This window comes from Nothobranchius furzeri, chromosome 11, assembly GCF_043380555.1.
Source record: "Nothobranchius furzeri strain GRZ-AD chromosome 11, NfurGRZ-RIMD1, whole genome shotgun sequence".
Taxonomy (NCBI): Eukaryota; Metazoa; Chordata; class Actinopteri; order Cyprinodontiformes; family Nothobranchiidae; genus Nothobranchius; species Nothobranchius furzeri.
In genome coordinates, this window is record NC_091751.1 from 69,406,682 (window position 1) to 69,427,965 (window position 21,284).

Genomic DNA, 21,284 nt, shown 5'->3' on the forward strand with positions numbered 1-21,284 from the left:
GCTCATTGCAAATGTGGTATAGAATAGTACTGCTTCTGAAAAGGTCCAGGCCTGAGTTATGTAGAGGACTGATCCAAACTCAGTAACCACTCTGATTATGTCCTGAAGAGGCAGGTGGAGACAACAATACAAGACAGTCGTCACTCAGACACATTTAACAAAAAATAAATCAAACATAGGTACCCCCCCCCCCCCCCTGAAAGTCATAAATAATTCTCCTCCTTTAAAGCAGCAATATTTACAGAAGAAGAGCCACAGAGACGGGAGGACTAAGCAACAACATGGTCGGACTCAGTTTGTGAGACTTATAGGTGTCGTATCTGCGCAGCGGCTCTGCTGCAGAACTTGGACCAAAACCAACCACAACATGAGAGTACAATCCACTAAAGCCCTTCTTTAGCTTTCTGCTTTGGGACACGTGGAGTTCCATCTTCTCCTACTGACTGGTCTGATCTCACCAGGGAAACACATGCTTTTGGTTGGGGGGCGGGGCAGTGAGGGCTCAGAATCTCCTCCTTTTCCTCTAAGTCATCAAAGTTTAACTCCTGCATGGCTCCCTGTTTCTTGAAAGTGTCCCTGCGGTCAAACAGAGCCAGCTTTCTCAACACCTCCTTGGAATGGTGGCCAGCGCCACGGTGTTGAGGTGAGCCGGCAGAGCGGTGGTGGTTATTGCCTCCGCTGGCCAAGTCCGGCTGGTCTTTCTGGCCTCCCACGCACAGGCCCTGGCGACCGTGTTCACCGACGCACACAAAGCTTGTTGTGGCATCTCCATCTTCCAGCCCCTCCCCTTCATGCAGAGGCATCTCCACAGTGTGCCGGCGGGTGCTGTAAGCCTTCCTATCGCCGTGGTAACCCCCTATCCCCGTCTTCTCTCCAGTCAGCTTCTCTGCTGACTGAACTCTTTTCAGCAGAGGCGAGCGTGGGGACTCGACATTGCGGGGGCGTATGGAGTGCCGGGCAACAGTAGGAGGGGATAAAGTTTTTCCATGGAATCCTTGAAGGGATTTGGGATGGCTTTGGAAGCAGGATGGCGAACACTGAGGGGAAAGAGGCTGAGGGGGAGGTATACAGGCAAGTGGTGAGGGGGGGATGCTACTGGTGGACTTGCAGCGACCAGCCTTGGTGTAGCGACCGTGGACGTGAAGCGAGCTAGGACGGGCCTGGGGTACGGGAGAGTTAGGAGAACTGGAACAAGGAGAGGAACTAGAATCTGGCAGATCACAAACAGAAAATCAGTTTAGATTTGACACAAACAGAGGGTCAGCAGGCTTCCTAACTCACCTCCAGAATAGTCCGGGGCGGGAGAGCAACACGGTGTAGATGGTCCAGGAGACAGGCTTTGTGGGGAAGAACCAGACAGACTGTCACTGGAGGACTGCTGGAAGCCTGAGGAGAAGCTGCGACTGCTCTGCATCGGAGAAGGAGGAGTGTACTTCGAGATCTTCTTAAACATGCGGCGCCGAGCACTGCAGAAAAAAAGTATTTGTGATATGTGCTGGTGCTGGTACGGACCCAATCAGGCCAACGATTCTGTTCTTTTAGATGACTTTTAGTTCATTCACCTGTCCTGGCAATCCTTCTTGTTTTTCTTGCTGCGTCTGGCCATCTTAGCTTTATAGCTGGCCTTTCGGGCCGGGCCCACCTTGATGGAAGTGTTCTCCAGTGCAGTTGTTTGCAGAGTGACCTTGTTCCCGCTCTGTTAAACAATGAAAGTTCACATAAATGCTTTACTGATTTAGTTATGAATGAGTGTTAATATGACCTAATACTACTGAAGTGCAGGTGTGGACAAGATGAGTATCACAACTGATCACTACACATGAGCTTATGATAGTTTGACGTGGTTACAAGGTCCAGCTCTGATGAAGATAATTACTTTACATACTCAGTCTGAGTCATTGTGTCAATGGGCAAGGCACTTCAACTGCCTCGCCTGCCTGTTTTTTTTGTCAAGAAATTTAAAAATTTTTGTCAAGATTTAGTTATCCAATTTATTTTAGTTACATTGGTTCTGATGCAATAATTTCCAACTGCTATAAAGGATATGGTACCCACAACTACTTTAAACCATTAACATGAATAATCATTAGACCCCTTATTGGCGACGCCCCTTCCTGATCTGAAGTCGACCCTTCCTCGTGTTCTGAAGTAGAAGTCTCCTCTGAAGTCAACGTGTCTGAAGTCGTCTCCTCTGAAGTCGACGTGTCTGAAGTCGTCTCCTCTGAAGTCGACGTGTCTGAAGTCGTCTCCTCTGAAGTCAACGTGTCTGAAGTTGTCTCCTCTGAAGTCGACGTGTCTGAAGTCGTCTCCTCTGAAGTCGTCTCCTCTGAAGTCAACGTGTCTGAAGTTGTCTCCTCTGAAGTCGACATGTCTGAAGTCGTTTCCTCTGAAGTCAACGTCTCCTCTGAAGTCGACGTCTCCTCTGAAGTCAACGTCTCCTCTGAAGTCGTCTCCTCTGAAGTCAACGTCTCCTCTGAAGTCGACGTCTCCTCTGAAGTCAACGTCTCCTCTGAAGTCAACGTCTCCTCTGAAGTCAACGTCTCCTCTGAAGTCAACGTCTCCTCTGAAGTCAACATCTCCTCTGAAGTCGATGTCTCCTCTGAAGTCGTCTCCTCTGAAGTCGATGTCTCCTCTGAAGTCGTCTCCTCTGAAGTCGACGTGTCTGAAGACGTCTCCTCTGAAGTCGACGTGTCTGAAGACGTCTCCTCTGAAGTCGACGTGTCTGAGGTCGTCTCCTCTGAAGTCGACGTGTCTGAAGTCGTCTCCTCTGAAGTCGACGTGTCTGAAGACGTCTCCTCTGCAGTCGACGTGTCTGAGGTCGTCTCCTCTGAAGTCGACGTGTCTGAGGTCGTCTCCTCTGAAGTCGACGTGTCTGATGTCGTCTCGTCTGAAGTTGACGTCTCCTCTGGGGTCGTCTCTGGGGTAATCTTGTCTGAGGTCGCCACTGAAGTCGTCTTGTCTGAAGCCGCCTTATCCACTCTAGAGGTCGACGCTCGTTCCACTCTAGAGGTCGACGCTCCCTCTGGTCCGACGTCTCCACCGTCTCGGGTTCCAATGGTGGTTCTGAAGGTCGCTCCGGTCCAGCCCGTCCCAGAGACTAGGTCCCTGGCCCAGCCTGCAGAGCTCCTCTGTCCCAGGCGCAGGCCCCCGGACTCTGCTGGTCCCTGCCGCCTCTCCATCGGTCCCTCGGTTCCTCTGGGCCCTCCCTCCGGGTCCCCCTCCTCCCGCCCTGCTCCTTGTTCCTGTGGGCGTCTGGGATCCGCCCTTTTAGGGGGGGGGGGGGGGGGGGTACTGTCAGACCCTGTCCTGTCTCCCTGTTTGGTTCAGCCTTGTGTCTCGCTGATTACTCCCACCTGCCTCTCGTTCTCCAAATCACCTTAGCTCCCGGTCCTCCTGTATTTAAACCCCTTCTGTTCTGTGTCTTGTGTCGGTTCTTTGTTCCAGTGTCAGTGTGCCTAATAAACCTGTGTTCATCGTTCCCACTTGCCTGCCTGTTTGTTCCACCCGCGTCGGATCCTCACCTTGTCTCCGTTTCGTCCACCGGCGCGTATGACATAGTGGAGATAAATCTACCTACAATTTACTTTCAACACTTTGTTTTGTTTTCTTGTTTTTATTTAACTATTTCCTGTCCTGTCTGTCTCTCATCTTCCTGCATCTCCTCTAAACTCTCCAGAAAAACTGCTGCCTGGATTCTTACCTTTTCACCTCATCAGTTACTTCTGAGCAGATCAAAGGGATCTCCTGACCACAAAGCGGAGAGCGCGTTTCGATGCTGCGTCAGTGAGGTGAAATCACCGCAGCACACGATGAGCGAGCGCATCAGGAACGATTAAAAGACAGAATACCAGAGGATATAAACAGATATGAACGATTATGTGTTAATAACAATAGTTTTGTTGCGCCACCTTGAGAATGTATCGTGCGCTGGACGCAGCGGGCGCATCAACGATCAGCGCTCTGCGTCCTCTCCGCTCAACAGAACCCCGCTACGCCGAGAGTTCATAAATATTGTAATATAGGCAGAAACTGGATCTTTCCCTGAAAGATATCTAGCCCCCATAATTTGATCCCTGCTCCTGGATCATAAGCAACAACAGAGTAGTTCCCGCTGCTCCTTCAGGAAACGGCGCAAAAATAAATAAATAAAGAAATAAACTTTGGATCTTGTAGGCGTGGCGCTGTGATTTCAGCCGTGGCGGGCTGCCACCGCAACGCCTATATGAGGGAAACACTGGATTCACATGAAGTAGATTTAAATTTAATTATCTGAAAAGTATCTGTTTAGTTAAAAAACAAAATAGGTTTAGAGTTTCAGAACAGGAAGGTTATTTTTAGTTTTAAAGAGAAAGCTATTTGTGAATACATTAATGTTAATATTCTAAGCATAGCATTTTTTAACATAGTTAGCATATTCGCACATGAAAAGTATCAATGTGAATAAATCGTGTGGCAGTGGCTCATCTGTACTTTTTATTGTGTAATAATAATTGCTCACAGTCTCCAAAAGGTTGGAGAACCCTAGTTTAGAACATGTTCCAAAATCTAATGTGATGGAAGCCAAACAATCCTACTTTACATTTTCTGGATGTCTTGAAACCTTTCATTTCAGGAATCGGACGCTCCAGCAGAAATCTGGTGTTGAACTAGGGCTGGGCGATATGGCAAAAATAGAATATCACGATTTTTCCAATATTTTATCACGATTTCGATTTTATCACGATTTTTTATCCATGAATAGCATAACTTCAATTGCGTATTAAAGAAGAGAAGCATTGAATAAATAAACATTCATTCATATTAGGGATAATCAGCACAGTGCTAACACACTTATATTTTAAACTCACACCAGAGATGATAAAAGCCCTGAGAGAAACAATTACAAAAATCTGTTTCTCGTTTTTCTAGTAACTTAACATAAATTAAAATGGTAAACATATTTAAAGTGCAAACATGTCAATTGCAAACATATTGTACAAACATTAACTTGTTCAAAATACTATGTAGCTCCCAGTTGCTCATGTAGTGGATAGTTAAGCTCAAATACGGCTCTGATGTGCGGCTGGACCAGAGATCGCTTGTGGTAGCAAATAACTGCACATTCTGAATATTTTCTGCAACAAGTCTCTAGATAAAGTAAAATTTTCCAGTGCAGACTGGAGACAACCCATAGAAGCACTGATTTGATCTCATTTCAGAGAAAAATAGAACAGGTTAGATGCACCTAATAAATAAAATTACTAACAAACTCAGGATTCTTTCTTTGCTTCCCTGTTCTGGTGCTGAGAATATCACTAATGCGGATCAAAGGAGATCCACAGATGAATGCACCTCTTATTTATTATTTGGAAACTACATTTGCTGCAGCTGGCAGAGGCAGAGATTGTTTCTATTGATACACGGAGTTTACAGAATCATTTTAAATGTTAATAGGGGGAGACTGCAGGAGGGAGCGGTAAAATACAGGGGGTCCCAGCAAAAACAAGAAGTTTACAAGTCTGATGAAACCCGCTGGTTTTCCATCAGGCAGTCACGGGGCAGCTCCAGCGACCCAGTGACCGAGCTCAGTCCGGTACCGACACCGGCTCGGCAGAGGGTGGACGAGCCGAGGCGACGTCGTGCTCTGCTTAAGAAGCGGTGTTATTTTCCTGCTTCAGAAGAAGCGTCCAACGTGTTTTTACGCTTCCTCCGAGACATGTCACGTCACTAAGTTGTTAGCGCCGCGCGCTAAGGAAACCCTGCGTTCCTCTTCGGAACGAAAACCTCGTTGTCGCTCAGCCGCGGCGAAGCCATGTTTGTTCACACACAGGTGAAAACAAGCGGGGCACTGATATATTACTATGACTCACTCTGATTGGTTAAGGGTCAAACAAAGGCGTGTCATTCGCCTGAGGTAAGTTCCCTTTTCATTCAGAGGCAGAATTTCAACAGCAGAGATGTGAATCGTGATAAAACGGTCTCTCAAAAATGACAGACCGTCAGATGTGTAGGTCGTAAAACGGTCTAAAATCGTCATATCGCCCAGCCCTATGTTGAACTGACCTTGAGCAGAAGCTCCACCACCTCGGTGTGGACCAGTCCCTGGACCGACTCCTCATTGACGTGAGTGATAAGGTCACCGGCCCTCAGTCCGACCTTGTGAGCTGGACTGCCGTCTTCAACACACTGAATGAAACAACCAAACACACAGTTTTAAGCTTCAATATGCAAATTTCCTACAATACAGACTGTTAGATAACAGAAATACTAACTGAAAATGGACCACTGGGGTTTTTCAGCCCTGTGAGAGGTTTTGCAGGAATCAGAGGCACGGTGACACAAATGGAATGGTTCTACATGTACGGATGATGTTAATTTCCAAGCTGAAATGGATGTGTAGCCTGGGGTTAAATAGAGGTATTTAAAATAATAATAATAATACTACACCTAGGCTTGAAGATTATTTTAATGTATGTGTGAAATAAGTTTGTTTTGGTTCACTTTTGAGGTTTCAAATGCTGTCCTGAAGTGTGAACATGTTATCTTTCTGTATTTGGTTACTAAATGTCTCCAACACATCCAGAAACGTCCAGCTCTTTTCAGCTAAAACTCTCAGGATGATCATGTCACGGATGACTGAGAACTAACCTCCATGCTGCAGCAGCATTCAGTCAGAACAGGAAGTGAAACTTAAATGTAGCTGCTGTCAGTAACAATCTAACAGATTTTAAACATTAAAGGGGCATTATGGAAGTGTGACAGCCAAAACATGTATAGAAATAATAAATGTCTTCTTCATACATTCTCCTGCAATGCCCTGGTCCTGTAGAATGAGCCCTGGCATTTTTACTGTGATTGCCTGTTTTTCTGTAAAATCACAGAAAAAGAGAGATGCTCGGGTCGAGCAGGCTGCTTCATGCGCGTTCACGCTCAGGCATCGCCCGTAGCATTTGCTATCCGTAGCTTTAGCAGCAGAGAGAGAGGCAGTGCCACTTTGTCGCTGTTCCTAACGCCTAGTGACAAAGCTAGCTACATTTCTGAGGACCCTTAGCTACTTTCTGTAGAACTTTCTTCTAGATATTTCCTGCTAATTAGCAACAAAATAGCCATTTTCACTCCGAACCGTTCTTTGAACGTTGTTTCAGCTGTCATCAAGGATATAAATGTTACAGATACAAAATACATCAGTGGTGCTTTAGCTCACCTAGTAAGACGTCGGACTCTCGTGCAGAAGACCTGGGTTTGATTCTGGATGTGAACATAGTTTATTTAGAGTTTCTTTTTTACATTAATGGTATATTTTTTTACAGTAAGATGCCCAAATTTTTATTTGAGACTCGCCGAACGGCATTGAATTCACAGATATAAAAGATGTGGGTCCAACTTTCATTTTGGAACAATTTTTCAAGCAAGGGAAGGGAATGATCTGAGCATGCAGGAGGACTGACCCATCATAAACCTTTGTCGGCTGTGCTGAAGAGAAAGGTACAGAACCACATTATTTAATTAATTAGCTGTGCGTTCTCCTGTCCACTGGGCCAGGGCCACCCACCCACACACACACACACACACACACACACACACACACACACACACACACACACACACACACACACACACACAAGGGACTGTCTCAGCTGTTATTTTCGTTAAGGAGTGTGCACGTACAGCATGCGCGCCTCGTGCATGAGCCTACTATTGAAGCTGCCGTTACGCTTTTGGCCTGAGGGGGCAATCGCGAGCATAAAAATCCAAAACTCCGTAAAGTCCGTTTAAAACTCTCAACAGAAATAGTTCAGAAAGGAAATTAAAATGTTATTTATTATTATTATTATTATAATTATTTATTGTGGCAGAATTTGGTGTGGTCACCGTAAAGACTCTGACACTAGTCAGTGATTCGATGCAACCTGCTGGGTTCCTTATATAGGACACGTTTAACTGATTGGCTTAACGAACTGACCTGGATTGGAAAGTTTACTATGTGAAGTGCCTTGAGACGACTCTTGTCGTGATTTGGTGCTATATGAATAAACTTGAATTGAATTGATTGATCGTGTTGTAAAGCGCCAAGGGGGGATTGAGGACTCTAAAAGGCCACATGATTCGTGATCAGCCCATGCCTTTCATACGAATAAGCTTTTCTACAGGACCAACACTTACCCACACCATGTGATGAACCGTGTAGACATCACTGTCTCCCATATAGACTCTGATGGCTCGCAGAGCAAAGCCAAACCTTTTCCCAGAGCTGTGGATGACCACTGGAGGTCTAAGGCAGCTGATACTGACAGACAGGTCTCGGCTGGGGGACGAGTCCCTGGATGACGGGTTGGACGACAGCGACAGAGACGATTTAGGACTTGGAGGAGGACCAGCAGAATCATCTAGGGTAAGAAAAAAGTGGACATTAAGAATAAACTCCATTCATTAAAAGAATAATGGAATAATTAAATAATTATCAGAAACAGAAATGACAAGTCATGCAAAGTTTTGAACAGAAAAGTCTAATTGTAAACAGAATTGTTCTTTAACACTAAAATAACATATTTAAATACATCATTATCAAGAATTACGAGAAAGAAACTAAAAAGTAAAGAACTTTAATTTTAAAAAAAGCGTCTTTCATAAGACACACTGTGGCGGCAAATCAGTGTAATACTGCTGCCACGGTATGTCATTAAAGCGTAATGCAGTTAGCACGTCGCTCTCATACTGCAGGTTTACTGGTGGTTCCCAGAAAATCTAAAAATAGGATGGAGGCAGATCTTTTAGCTATCAGGCTCCTCTCTGGTGGAACCAACTCCCAGCTTTAGTCCATGGGGCAGACACCTTGTCTACTTTTGAGAATAGGCTTAAAACGTTTTTATTTGATAGGGCCTATGGTTAAAATCTGATGTTAGCCTAAATCAGGACAAGAGGGGGAGTAGAGGGAGGTGGCGTGTACTAGGGGCTGCATGACTTAATTTTTTTTAAAGTCAACAGTCAAGTTATGAAAATCTAGTCGACTTTGACTAGTCGTTGATGACGTCATACACCTGAAACGGGTTGGTTCGCTGGAGTTTTGGACAATTAAAATTGCGCCCACATTTTCAGTTAAACACATCTCCCTTAACAACGGTAGTTTCTGCTTCAGCCCTCTCCCCCCTCCCCCTGCTCAGCGGCCGCAAACTCACTGATGCGCCTGCAGCCTCTCGGAGTTCCTGCTGCTCTAAACATTAAGATAATTATTTCATTTTCTGTTCCTCACTTCTGATTACCTTCAATGGTGTCTGTTTGTTGCAACCAGCAGGTACAAAACTAACTTGTTTTTATTTGACTATTTTTCTGTCCTGTCTGTTTATTATCTTCCTGCATCTCCTCTCAATCCTAAAGAGGAACTGCTACCTGGGTTCATATATATTCACCTCATGAGTTACCTTTGAACTGCAGTTCTAAAAGATCTACCGACCGCAGAAACAGCGGAGTGCTCGCCGGCCTCATCAGTGAGGTGCGTCACCGAGGACAAAACAGGTGATGCGCCCCGATCCACAGCAGCGAAACACATCAGGCACAAATAAAAGAATAAAAGACAGAAAACATAAAAGGAAATGAGCCGACATGAACGATCGCGTGTTAAATTAGTTTTGGAGGTGGAGACACCTGATTTGATAATGTTACTGTGGCCGTGCTCAGGACGCAGATGTCTGGAGCGCGTCAACAATCAAAGCTTTGCATGCGCAAGCTGGTTAAGGTTAGGATGGGGGTGAGGGGAAGGTTAAATTGCAAGAGGGTAAAGGTCACAATTTGGTTAAATGTCCGTTTTTCCGCGGGTGTCAGTACCGACACTCTGGCACAGCGCGTTTCCTCCCGACGCGCAGGAGCTTGTCACCTGCTGACAGCAGGCTGCTGTCTTTTCCGTGGACTGCATCTTGCCGGTCATTATCACGTGACAGCGACTAGTCGATGACAGGCATAAAAGTCACTATAGAGCGGTGAAGTCGACTAGTGACTAGTTCATACAACCCCTGCTACTGCTCCCCAGTGTTCTGCAGCATAATCAGCACGTTCTCTTTGAACTTGATATCAAATTTTCGCCTCCTCTTCGTCTCTGCACGGCTAAAGTTACCCTTGCGGTCTATCACTGGCAAATCAAAAGTGAGACGGATGACACAACCGCCCCCCGTACTTGCTTGTTACCACATTCCACCCGGCCACAATAATTCCTTAATTCGCTAGTTCTAGCAAGCGGTGCCACTTATGCCAAATTGCTCTAGCGGCATAACAAAAAATATATTATTTCAAGGCTAAATAACTTATTTGCTAAGCCTGCAAACAACTCCCATCAGATACCAACTTCATCTGACCACCAGCAGGCACCCGGGTTGTATCTCATCGGCCAGCCGTGCAAATTCAAAGGAAGCTACGGCCTCTGACGTTCCAGAAGTCAACTCCTCTCGGCAGCCTGGCCAAATCAACTTCCTGCCAGCTGGACCTACCGAGAACTCCTATCACAAGGGTAATTGTAGTCTCTCACTTGGTGTTGAATGGTTTTTATCATTAATTTGTTAACTTATTAAACATTCAGCCAGATTTATTTCATAACACAGACATCACACTTTTCTGAGTCACTTAGTTAAGCTCTTAAAACATACAAGGTCATGTTTCATCAGTTTATTCATTGTCTCAGTGGAAATAAGTTTGAATCACCAATTTTAATAGTTTGTCTCGCATCATCATTGTAGTAGAAATATAGTAATACATTGATTTTATAAACTATATTTTTGCCTCTGTGTCAAATTATTATAAAGTGTTGGTTCCCTGGCATTCCCAAAGTACCTAGTTTCATCATCTATTGAATATTAAAGGTTCAATAATATTGATAATTAGGGATGAGCGAGTACACCACTATCTGTATCTGTATCTGTTCAACCATCTAAATTATCTGCATCTATACCTGTACTCGGAATGGGCGTGGCCTAACCCGGAAGTAGGTGTAGTTTAACCGGAAGTGGGTGTGGTTAACATCAATACGTTATTTTAAGTCTGATCAGAAGTTGCTATGTGTATTGTTTATTTGAAAACTATTTACAGAGCAGCCTCAGAGTTGAGATTAAATGTTTTTGATCACAGTAGTAAAGGAACTATTACAGAACAGGTTTTTCAGTAAAATCAGAACATTAATATTTAAGTGCATGAATTAAGAGAGAGAGAGAAGAAAAGATCTTTTCTATAGCGCCTCTCAAGATGAAAATCACGAGGCGCTTCACAAAAACAAAACGTAAAATAGAAAAAAGAATTTAGAAAATGATTAAAACATATTTAAAATGAGCAAAAATAGACAATTGTGATTAAAAAATGTAAAGAAAGAGAGAGAGTGAATAGGAAAGAGGGAGTGGATCCTGAGGAAGAGGAGAGAGAGAGGAAAAAAAACCTGACCGGAGCGGAGGCAGTGACTGACGCAGCATGAGCCGTTTTCAGCTCTGTCTTGTCAAATGCACCACGTACGCTACGAACAAAGTGACTTTAAATAACTTTAAAAAGAAGCAAACTGAAGAAAACCTAGGGAGTACTGAAGAAACGTGAACAGTGAAGCAAGCACAGAGAGATCCGTGACTGACTGACTGACTGTCTGTCTGTCTGGCTGGCTGGCTGGCTGGCTGGCTGGCTGGACCGGACGCGGACTGAGCTGCCAGTTGCAGAGTTTTGTGTGTAGGGAGGGGCGGGCCCTCTATTTGACTGGCCAATCACAGAGCGTGAAGACAGTCAGTTACCCAATGAGGATTTTCCTTCAGCACGATTACAGATATTTACGAGTTTTACTCGTTTCATGCTCGTACTCGTCAAAAATGCTCATCCCTACTAGTTAACAAAACTAGCTCAGTGTGCTGCCCACTGGATTCTGCTGAGACGATATGTGTGAAAGCAGGATGATGGTGAATATGACCTCCACTGCATTCCACTGTGGAGACCATGGACAGCTCCTTCAGTGGCAGACTGAGACATCCCAGATGTGGAGCAGAATGCTACTGTAAGTCATTCATGTCCTCTGCAGTAACAGTGTACAACTCCTCAATGTAAGCTGTACTGGCATTATCATGGTACCGAATAACATCAATGCAATATTCAGTCTGTGTTCGATACTTGTGCAATACTGGTTTTACATAGTATGTCTGTGTCCCTTATGGGCCATTCCCATCTGTACCGGGTCGGCCCGGGCCGGGTAGCGTAGGTTGTTTACATATCTGGGTGGCCTGGTATTTTTCCGGGCCAACCAAGGCTCATTCTCAGCCCTCTTCTCGAGGGGGTCTGCTTCAGGCCGACCAGGGCCAACACACCCACTGCTGACAGCAAATCCACACCTTCCATTAGAGCAAGCCTCTGATTGGTGGGTAGAATCAGCCCACATGGGCTTAAGGCAAGGATGTGTGGAATCAACCGGGCCAGGCCGGGGCCGACTGGGGCTACCCGGCCCGGGCCGACCTGGTACAGATGGGAATGGCACATTAAAGTATGCTGCATAGTTCTGGAACCCAAGTTTCATGTTTGGTTTTGTTGTGGTTGAAGATTACAATAATAGGTTACTTTGTGTATGTACGTGTACCTTTGTTATTATTTCCTTTCACATGATTCTCTAAGTGTAAGTGCTGCTGTTACAAGAGAATTTCCCCACTGTGGGATCAATCCACCATATCTGGTTCATCAGAACTCAGCCCAATAGCATTTTTACTGATGTTCTTCAGTGTATGTGTGTACGGGAATGGGGTGGGGGGTATGGTATGGCTGTGCCAATGCTTTTAAATTGATGTTATTTTAATCTGTAAGGCACGTTTAGATGCATTCCTTGTAGGAAAAGTGCTTTAAACAAAATGAGAATCCGCACACTTCAATCTGCGATGTAGTTTATTGGTCCAGCTTTCGGTCAGAGACCTTCATCAGGAATTGTGGAGGTTCACACCAAACAATCCTTAGTTAAACAGGTTTGAAACTGAACTTTTTCTCATTCATTGGGGATTTCTACCTTCAATTAAAGGGAACTGCTATGGGCTCGACCTTTGCCCCAGATTATGCCAATTTATTTATGGTTTTTTTTGAAGAGAGGTCCATTTTTAATCCAGAGACGAACATATTCCACCATAAAATCCTAAAATGGTTCAGCTATTTGGATGATGTCTTTTGCCTGTTTCAGGGGGATTATGATGAAGCGGTAAACTTTGTATCCTTTCTGAACCCAGACTTGAAATTCTCCCTCCAGCATGATCCAGTACGTGTCCCTTTCCTTGACATGTGGGTGGAGATAAACAATGGTGGCTTAATCACCTCATTATACAAGAAACCAACAGACCATAACACCCTGTTACTCCAGCGCTCACCCAGGTTCCTAAAAGCCAATTCTTTGGATTAAGGCGCCTCTGCCATTCGGATGAAGACTATATGGAGAAGAGTTTGGAAATGAAGCAACGTTTTCAAGACAGAGGCTACTCTAATCAGTGTATTGAGGAAGCATGTGTCTCTGCACTATCCAAACCCAGATCGGAACTTTTGAAACAAAGTACAAACAAAGAAAAACACCACTCTGTAACATGTTTCACTACCTTTACCCCCCAAGCATATACAATTAAGCAAACTATTCTAAAACATTGGCACATCTTGGCTGGGGATCCAGCCCTGAAAGGGGCTTTCCAACATCCACCTCCTTTTGTCTACAAAAGGGGGCAGAATCTACGGGACAAAGTAGTGAAAGCCAATATTCTGCCCCCTCAAGAACAGCCAGCGGTCGCTCCTCTGCAGCAAGGAAACTACCCCTGTGGAAACTGCTCAGTGCCACAACACTGTTAAAACATCTGAGTTTCGGGCGTCCGAGAACAGGAAAAAGATCTTTGATTAGGGCCGTAATTACTTGTAACTCAAAGGATGTAATTTACCTGTTAAAATGTCCCTGTGATAAAGTCTGTGTTGGTAAAACAACAAGGCCGCTCAAACAGAGGATCAGTGAACACAAGAGTTCATTAGAAGAAAAGACTTGACCTATCCAGCAGCACGCCGTTTCAATGACGTTTCACACGCCGCGTCTTCAGTCAGATTCCAGGGGACTGAACATATTTCACTACATAGAGGAGGTGATATAGATAAAAAAAACTCTGCCAAAGGGAACTGTTCTGGATTTACACGTTGAAAACACTTCAACCGCTAGGTTTAAATGAGGACTTTGAGATGTCTGCGTTTCTTTAAAGATAGCACACGCTGCTGTGTTTTTATACTTCTCTGCCTTGCTGTATGACGGCTTTTTAGCTTGATGTTTGCAGCGTACAAACCTCTCACTTCCTGAGCTGATTTAGAAAGTTTTTAACATTAAGTGGAATGTTTTCACTGTCTGAGACTACATCTCCCATGATACTTTGCTAGATTCTGCCACACAGGTGTTTAAAATCAAATGACCTGTTTAACTAAGGATTGTTTGGTGTGAACCTCCACAACTCCTGATGAAGGTCTTTGACCGAAAGCTGGACCAGTAAACTCCTACATGGCAGATTGAAGTGTGCGGATTCTCATTTTGTTTATTCCACTTTTTGATCCAGCACCTTTTCCCAGATGACTCCTTCTACTCTATAGGAAAAGTGCCTTTATAAATAAAGTTTGATTAAATTTGATGCAGACTGAACATGAAAATAGTCTCCTACACCTATCTCCTTCATTAGCTTCTGACAGAAATTAGACAGCGAAACTGAAGGATGTGAAAAGTCTGACAGACCTACGTTACGCTGTGACTGTACCCCGTCCCCCAAGTATGACTTATGAGGCATTCATTCCTACAAGAGACAGCTGCAAATGTATTGAATAAAAAAGTGTTCCACACCTTCAACGCTTTAGAAAATCCCACAGATTCCTTGCTTTAGTGAAAAAAACGTGATCATGCCACCTTGTTGCCCCAGCCTGACCACAGCCAAAGGCCAGATGCTGCTTCAGCTTTGCAGCAAAGTGGTGCCATTGTTTTATGAAAGAGGCTAAAGAAGGTCCTCTGGCTTCCTGCTCTATTAGTCCTAACACCCAGGAAAAGTTTCCTTACCAGGGGTGATGATGAGAGACAGACCGGACACTGAAGTAGATTTGGGAACGCTCTCAGGTGGGGATCTGGGTTTCTCTGGGGTCTCGAGCTGGTGAGCAATCCGGCGAGAAGCTCCTCTACGGAACGATGGCCGTGTCCCAGTGCTGTTGCTTCGGAGACGGATTCTGCGCAGGTTGGACACCACCCCATCTGGGGGATAGAATTTAAATTCTGGCGCTTCACGTGTGCTAAATCATTTCAGAAAAGATTTCCGAGCCTTACCCTCCTCTTCTGTGGGAATGGTGAAGCGAGGCATGACGTCGAGGCTCTGGGTGCTGTTCGTTACCAGTGGGCTGGTGCTGCGCTCCAAATGGGAGGAGCTGGATGAAGCACACGGACGAATACTGGAAAGGAAACACCAGACTTCCAGTCAAACCAGACTTCCCACAAGCTGCCCCAGAATCCTTCCATGCATGTTCTAGCGGCAGTTTCTGCAGGAATTCAACCACAAACTACCCAATAATCAATATGAATACTGAATAAACTCTTACATGAAAACAGAGAAAACTCTTAAAAGAGTGAGTGACACCATCAGTGGAGACTTATTTCACCCATGGGCTGGGAATCAAAAACCAGTTCTTGTGGAGAACTGGTAATCGTTCTCCTGGGGACCCGTGAGCCGACTGAAAAGGGAGGAGATTTAAGAATGGCAGACGCCACACCGACCTCTACTGCCTATGGCGGCCGCATTTTCAGGGACTATTTTTTATTAAGTCTATGGTTAACAGGAAGTTTCGGCTAAGGCTTTAGCTCCTTTGAGATCTGGAGCTCGAACGGCGAGAGAACGTCTTTCATAAACCCGTTATCACACCAGAATGACTTTAATGTTATTCAGGCAAAACACGAGTGAGACTCGGGTGCCTTTACACCCGAGGTGTACACCCAGGAAGTTTCGTATCGATTGCTGGGGACAGCCAGCTCTCACTGAACAAACACTTTCCCACGTTTTCGGTGACAAGCAGTCGACTTAACTCATCAGATTTTAGCTAGCAGCAAACAAACCACAAGCGCTCCGCAATCGCAGTTATCGCGAGACTCGTGATGTATTTACAACGTACCAACACAGCCCGTCAGAAAAAGGCAGACACTAGATAAGCAGATATGTGACCAAAGGGAGGAAACACTACGAATATGCGAAAGCATTTGCACACAAAATATGAGATAACTTAAAGTAAAGGTCGAGATTTCGACCTGCTCCGAACTAGTGAACGTCAACGCAGCAAAAGCGGTGCGTTTGCTCCTGTTATTTCTGCAGGTAAATAATTAACTAACACTGCCTATCATGTTAGTGTTACTTGCCTTATATACACACATCTATGGGGAGAAAAACGTCTCAAAAGATCTGTGTGTGTGTGTGTGTGTGTCTAGATTTGTGCATGTGTATCTAGATTTGTGTGTGCGTAACTAAAGCTTTGTGTGTGTGTAACTCTTGATTTGTAACTTGTGTTTGCATTTTCGAGTGTAACTTCAGCGCCTACACATACACAGGGTATCTGCAGGTTTAAGGGAGCCAAATTTAAGACTTTTTAAGACCTTTTTTAAGGCCACTTTGACCAAATTTAAGCTACTTTTAAAATTAAGTTTAAGCTATAATGTCCAGCTATTGCCTGGAACCGGTGCTAACCATGTCGCGAACGTGGGATTAGCCATCCAGTTACCATTAAACCAACACAATCTCACACCCAAGGAGTCAAAATATGACGCTTGTGACCAAGCCTCACTATATGATGATTCGGGACGCCCCAGCGCGTCAGGAGACGAAGATCAGGGACACGCTGGAGCACGTGGCTCCGCTGGTGTCACTGTTTGACGAGCGCGGTCACACGGACATTATTCGACTATTTAAACTTCCCCTCACCCCAATCCTAACCTTAAGGTCCATAAACTGTGACCTTAAGGTTAGGATTGGGGTGAGGGGAAGGTTAAGTAGTTCTAATGTCTGTCTCAGCACCAGCGTCGTCACCGGTTTGTCCCTGATCGTCGTCTCCTGACATGCTGGGGCGTCCCGAATCGTCATATAGTGAGGCTTGGTCACACGCGTCATATTTTGACGACATGGGTGTGAGAATGTGTTGATTAAACTTCCACTTCCCCATGGCGCAAACTCCCACCAGCTTAACCAGCTAATGTGCTCATCTAAAAATAGTCCCCTTTCACAACCAACTGAATGTGTACTTTTCCGCTTACGCCAACATCGTACACAAAAAAATGCTGAACACCAACTAGAAAATCACAGAAATGGTATAGAAATAAAAGAATCTTGTTTATTGGGTCTTTGGTAATTTAAGACCTTTGGAAACTGTATTTAAGGATTATTTGTCATTTTTAAGGATTTTTAGGGCCTTAAATTTGGAAAAGCAAATTTAAGACTTTTTAAGACTTTTTAAGGACCCGCAGATACCCTGCATACAAACCATTGAATACACACACACATCACCTGGTATACACAGACAAAACTACATTACACACAGATCAGTTTACAAGTACAACAATCCCTTTGAGACACTTTTCACACCCGACTGATTTGTGCGTACATGGTGCGTTTGAATGCTGGGTGGAAGCTGGGAAATCCAAATTTCCTTTGGATTTAGTCTAAACTTGTGTTGACAGGACAAATATGTTTTTCTGTGGGAAAATAGAGGATCATCTAAATCATCTAAAATTGTTTATTTAGACATAAGTGTTTGTGAGCCATGAAAACATAGTGAAAGAAATGACTAATAAATGGCGAAGTGGTTCTCTGACTAGAAAAAAAATGCAGGGTTCAAAACGAGAGAAGGCACGCGAAGATGGCACGGCGTCACAGGGAGCCTAAAGGTTGATTTATGCTTGCCGCGTCCGCGAGGTTCGCACGGCTCCACGTGGCAAAATTGCGTCATTTTAACAACCACGCCCCTCCACCGCGCCTCCGCACGGCCCAAAATTTCCCCATCGCGCACTTAGGAAATTTTCTAACCACGCGGACGGTCGGACGCGGAAAAATCAAATCAAATCAAATCAAATCACTTTTATTGTCACGTCACATGTGCAGGTACACTGGTACAGTACATGCGAGTGAAATTCTTGTGTGCGAGCTTCACAGCAACAGCGTTGTAAAAATACAGTAATGTAAAAACATGTAAAATATAAAAATGGCTAATCTAAATATACAAATGAATAAAGTAAACAATAAGATAACAGATATAATATATACAGAGTCTGGTATGTGCAAAACTGTGGCATTAATGTACAGTATGGAGCGTGTAATGTTGGAGTTTCAGTAGTGAGGGTGAGGTGTCTGCGCCGTGTTCAGCAGTCTGATGGCCTGGCATGGCAGACTGGCAAGAACTAGTATGGCAGAGGTTCGTAAATACAGACATTTGTATGATTCAACTCTCAGAGATCACCGTGATCAACATGTTGTTAATAATTCTTGGAGAGAAATAGCTCGCACTGTCGGAAAAGACGAGGACGCTGTTAAAAATGCTGAAATACCATGTTGTAAACAGTAATTTCTACTTCTACTATGGTGTAGTGTTGGATGCATGCTGTAGAGCTCCATGCTGCCCCCTACAGTTTGGGAGAATATTGGCTCGCCGCAGAGACAAGCCGCGTGAACCATAAACGCTGCGAGTTGTGAAGCGCGTTCCATCCGCGAGCCGCATCACCAAGCGGAAAGTGAATACGTCAAACATAAACCAAGCCTTAGTCACACCTATCTACTTTCGGACCCCAGAAGAATGAAAAAATGAAAGCAAGTCAACGGGGCTAAAAATGCTCTTTTCTAATTCCACTTGTTATGTGCCATGGATTTCACATATGACGTCCGTGAATTTTAAAGAAGAATTTTGATGACAAGAACTCATTTATTTTCAAACAGGGGGAAATGCTATTTTAGGTTTTGTGTGAAAATAAGTCCAGGACTACAAATGCGCCTCACGAAAGTGACGTCATCGAACCAGACACAAAGAAAAACAGAGGGAAAATGGCTGTAAGTTCAGCGAACTTCAAATTCTTCCTTCAGGAGGAAAGAAACACCACAACTCTGTCCATTTGGTAAGTAGCCGCTACGCTGGGGGGAGGACACTCTGTGGTGACGTCACATTCGTGACGTGCCGATGTAGTCATGCTAATTACAAACTTTTACAAACTGATAAATCTCAAAGTACATGACTGCTGTGGTTGAAACACCCATCATTAGTTTTCCTTTAAATTGCAGTACAACATACGTGTGATCCAGGGTCTAAGGTAAAGCTAGACTTGCATTCACTTTTTCGTTCTTCTGGGGACTCGTGAGCCGACCGGAAAGGGAGGAGACTTAGGCTCCCTATGTTGATCTCTCCTCTGAAGTAAAAGTTAGACCTGCACACTTTGCAGTCTGGTTACAATGAGACAGCTATTACTTTAGACCATTTCAGATGTTTTATAGGGCTGACAGATTGATACACTGTCCCCATTTCTGTGTTAGCAGGTGCTAACGTCTGTGTGAGCTAAGCTACATTAGCCATTACAAGCTGTTGTGAACATAGGTGTGAATAGTTTTTGTGCTCTGTAAGACGAATAGAAAGATTGTGTTGCATTGCCAGACTTGCATTTGAATTTGTTCGGATTACATCAAGGGCAAAAAAGCTGCTCAGCACCTAATAAAAATGGTTTGAAATAATTTAGGAACTTCACTGCACAACTCTATTGACATGCCTGTCAAAATGTGTAGTTTTGAATGCATCATAAACTATGATGGACAAAAAATTCACTGAACAAGTCGGATCACAACTCCCAGCACTCACCGGACAAGGACATGCTTCTCGGGCTAGTTTGTGTGTGCCCAATAACATTTGGGCGGTTTACATATTATTGTGCACACACATAAACTGACCCATGAGGCACTTCGTTGTCTGGGGACAGTGTGTCAATCTTTCAGACCCATAAAACATCTGAAATGGTCTAAAATAATAGCTGTCTCATTACAACCTGACTGCAAAGCGTGCTGGACTAGGGCTGGGCGATATGACGATTTTAGACCGTTTTACGACCTACACATCTGGCGGTCTGTCACTTCTGAGAGACCTTTTTATCACGATTCACAGCTCTGCTGTTGAATTTCTGCCTCTGAATGAAAAGGGAACTTACTTCCGGCGAATGACGCGCCTTTGTTTGACCCTTAACCAATCAGAGTGAGTCATAGTAATATATTAGTGCCCCGCTTGTTTTCACCTGTGTGTGAACAAACATGGCTTCGGCCGCGGCTGAGAGCGACAACGAGGTTTTAGTTCCGAAGAGGAACGCCTCGTCCGTTATATGGAACTGGTTCGGTTTTTCACCAGATGACAAAGAGCAGCGAAACGTCATTTGCAAGGAGAGCGTCAAGGCAAGCGATGGCAACACCACAAACGTGTTTAATCACTTGAAAAGAAGGCATCCCAAATAATACAATGAGAGCCAGCTGGCAGCTAAAGCTAAAAAGCCTGCGGCGGCTAGTGCTTCTTCCAGGCAGCAAACGCTAACAAACACACAAAACTCACTCCCTACGACAGACAGCAGACGATGGAACAGCGTGACAGATGCAGTGACGTACCACTTGGTTAAAGATTTGTGTCCCGTGCGAACAGTAGGAGCGGGATTTAAGAACATGATAAAAACATTGGATCCGCGCTACGAGTTTTCCAGCCGCAAGTATTTTTCGAGCACAGCCATTCCACGCATGTACGCTGAATGCAAAGAGAGAGTTGCAGAAAATATTCAGAATGTGCAGTTTTTTGCTACCACAAGCGACCTCTGGTCCAGCCGCACATCAGAGCCGTATTTGAGCTTAACTATCCACTACATGAGCAACTGGGAGCTACATAGTATTTTGAACAAGTTCATGTTTGCACAATACGTTTGCAATTGACATGTTTGCACTTTAAATATGTTTACGATTTTAATTTACGTTAAGTTACTTGAAAAATGAGAAAAACAGATTTTTGTAATTGTTTCTCTCAGGGCTTTTATCATCTCTGGTGTGAGTTTAAAATATAAGTGTGTTAGCACTGTGCTGATTATCCCTAATATGAATGAATGTTTGTTTATTCAATGTTTCTCTCTAATAAGCAATTGAAGTTATGCTATTCATGGATAAAAAATCGAAATCGTGATAAAATATTGGAAAAATCGTGATATTCTATTTTTGCCATATCGCCCAGCCCTGTGCTGGACTTACTTTTACTTACTTCAGAGGAAAGATCACCAGGACGCTGCACCA

The 21,284-nt window shown here is 44.3% G+C and overlaps 1 protein-coding gene across 1 annotated transcript in view; it reads right to left on the reverse strand.

Annotated features, from left to right (window-relative positions):
- Window positions 1-223: 223 nt before the first annotated feature.
- The window catches only part of LOC107384482 (microtubule-associated serine/threonine-protein kinase 3), a 72,654-nt gene continuing 51,593 nt past the window's right edge, over window positions 224-21,284 (reverse strand). Inside the window, exons 20-26 of the mRNA XM_054738929.2 lie at window positions 15,287-15,408; window positions 15,026-15,214; window positions 8,143-8,366; window positions 6,043-6,165; window positions 1,563-1,696; window positions 1,282-1,466; window positions 224-1,210 (exon numbers count right to left, since the gene is read on the reverse strand). Of these exons, the coding sequence (XP_054594904.1) occupies window positions 384-1,210; window positions 1,282-1,466; window positions 1,563-1,696; window positions 6,043-6,165; window positions 8,143-8,366; window positions 15,026-15,214; window positions 15,287-15,408 (1,804 nt within the window). The 3' untranslated portion in view covers window positions 224-383. The remainder of the gene's footprint in view (window positions 1,211-1,281; window positions 1,467-1,562; window positions 1,697-6,042; window positions 6,166-8,142; window positions 8,367-15,025; window positions 15,215-15,286; window positions 15,409-21,284) is intronic.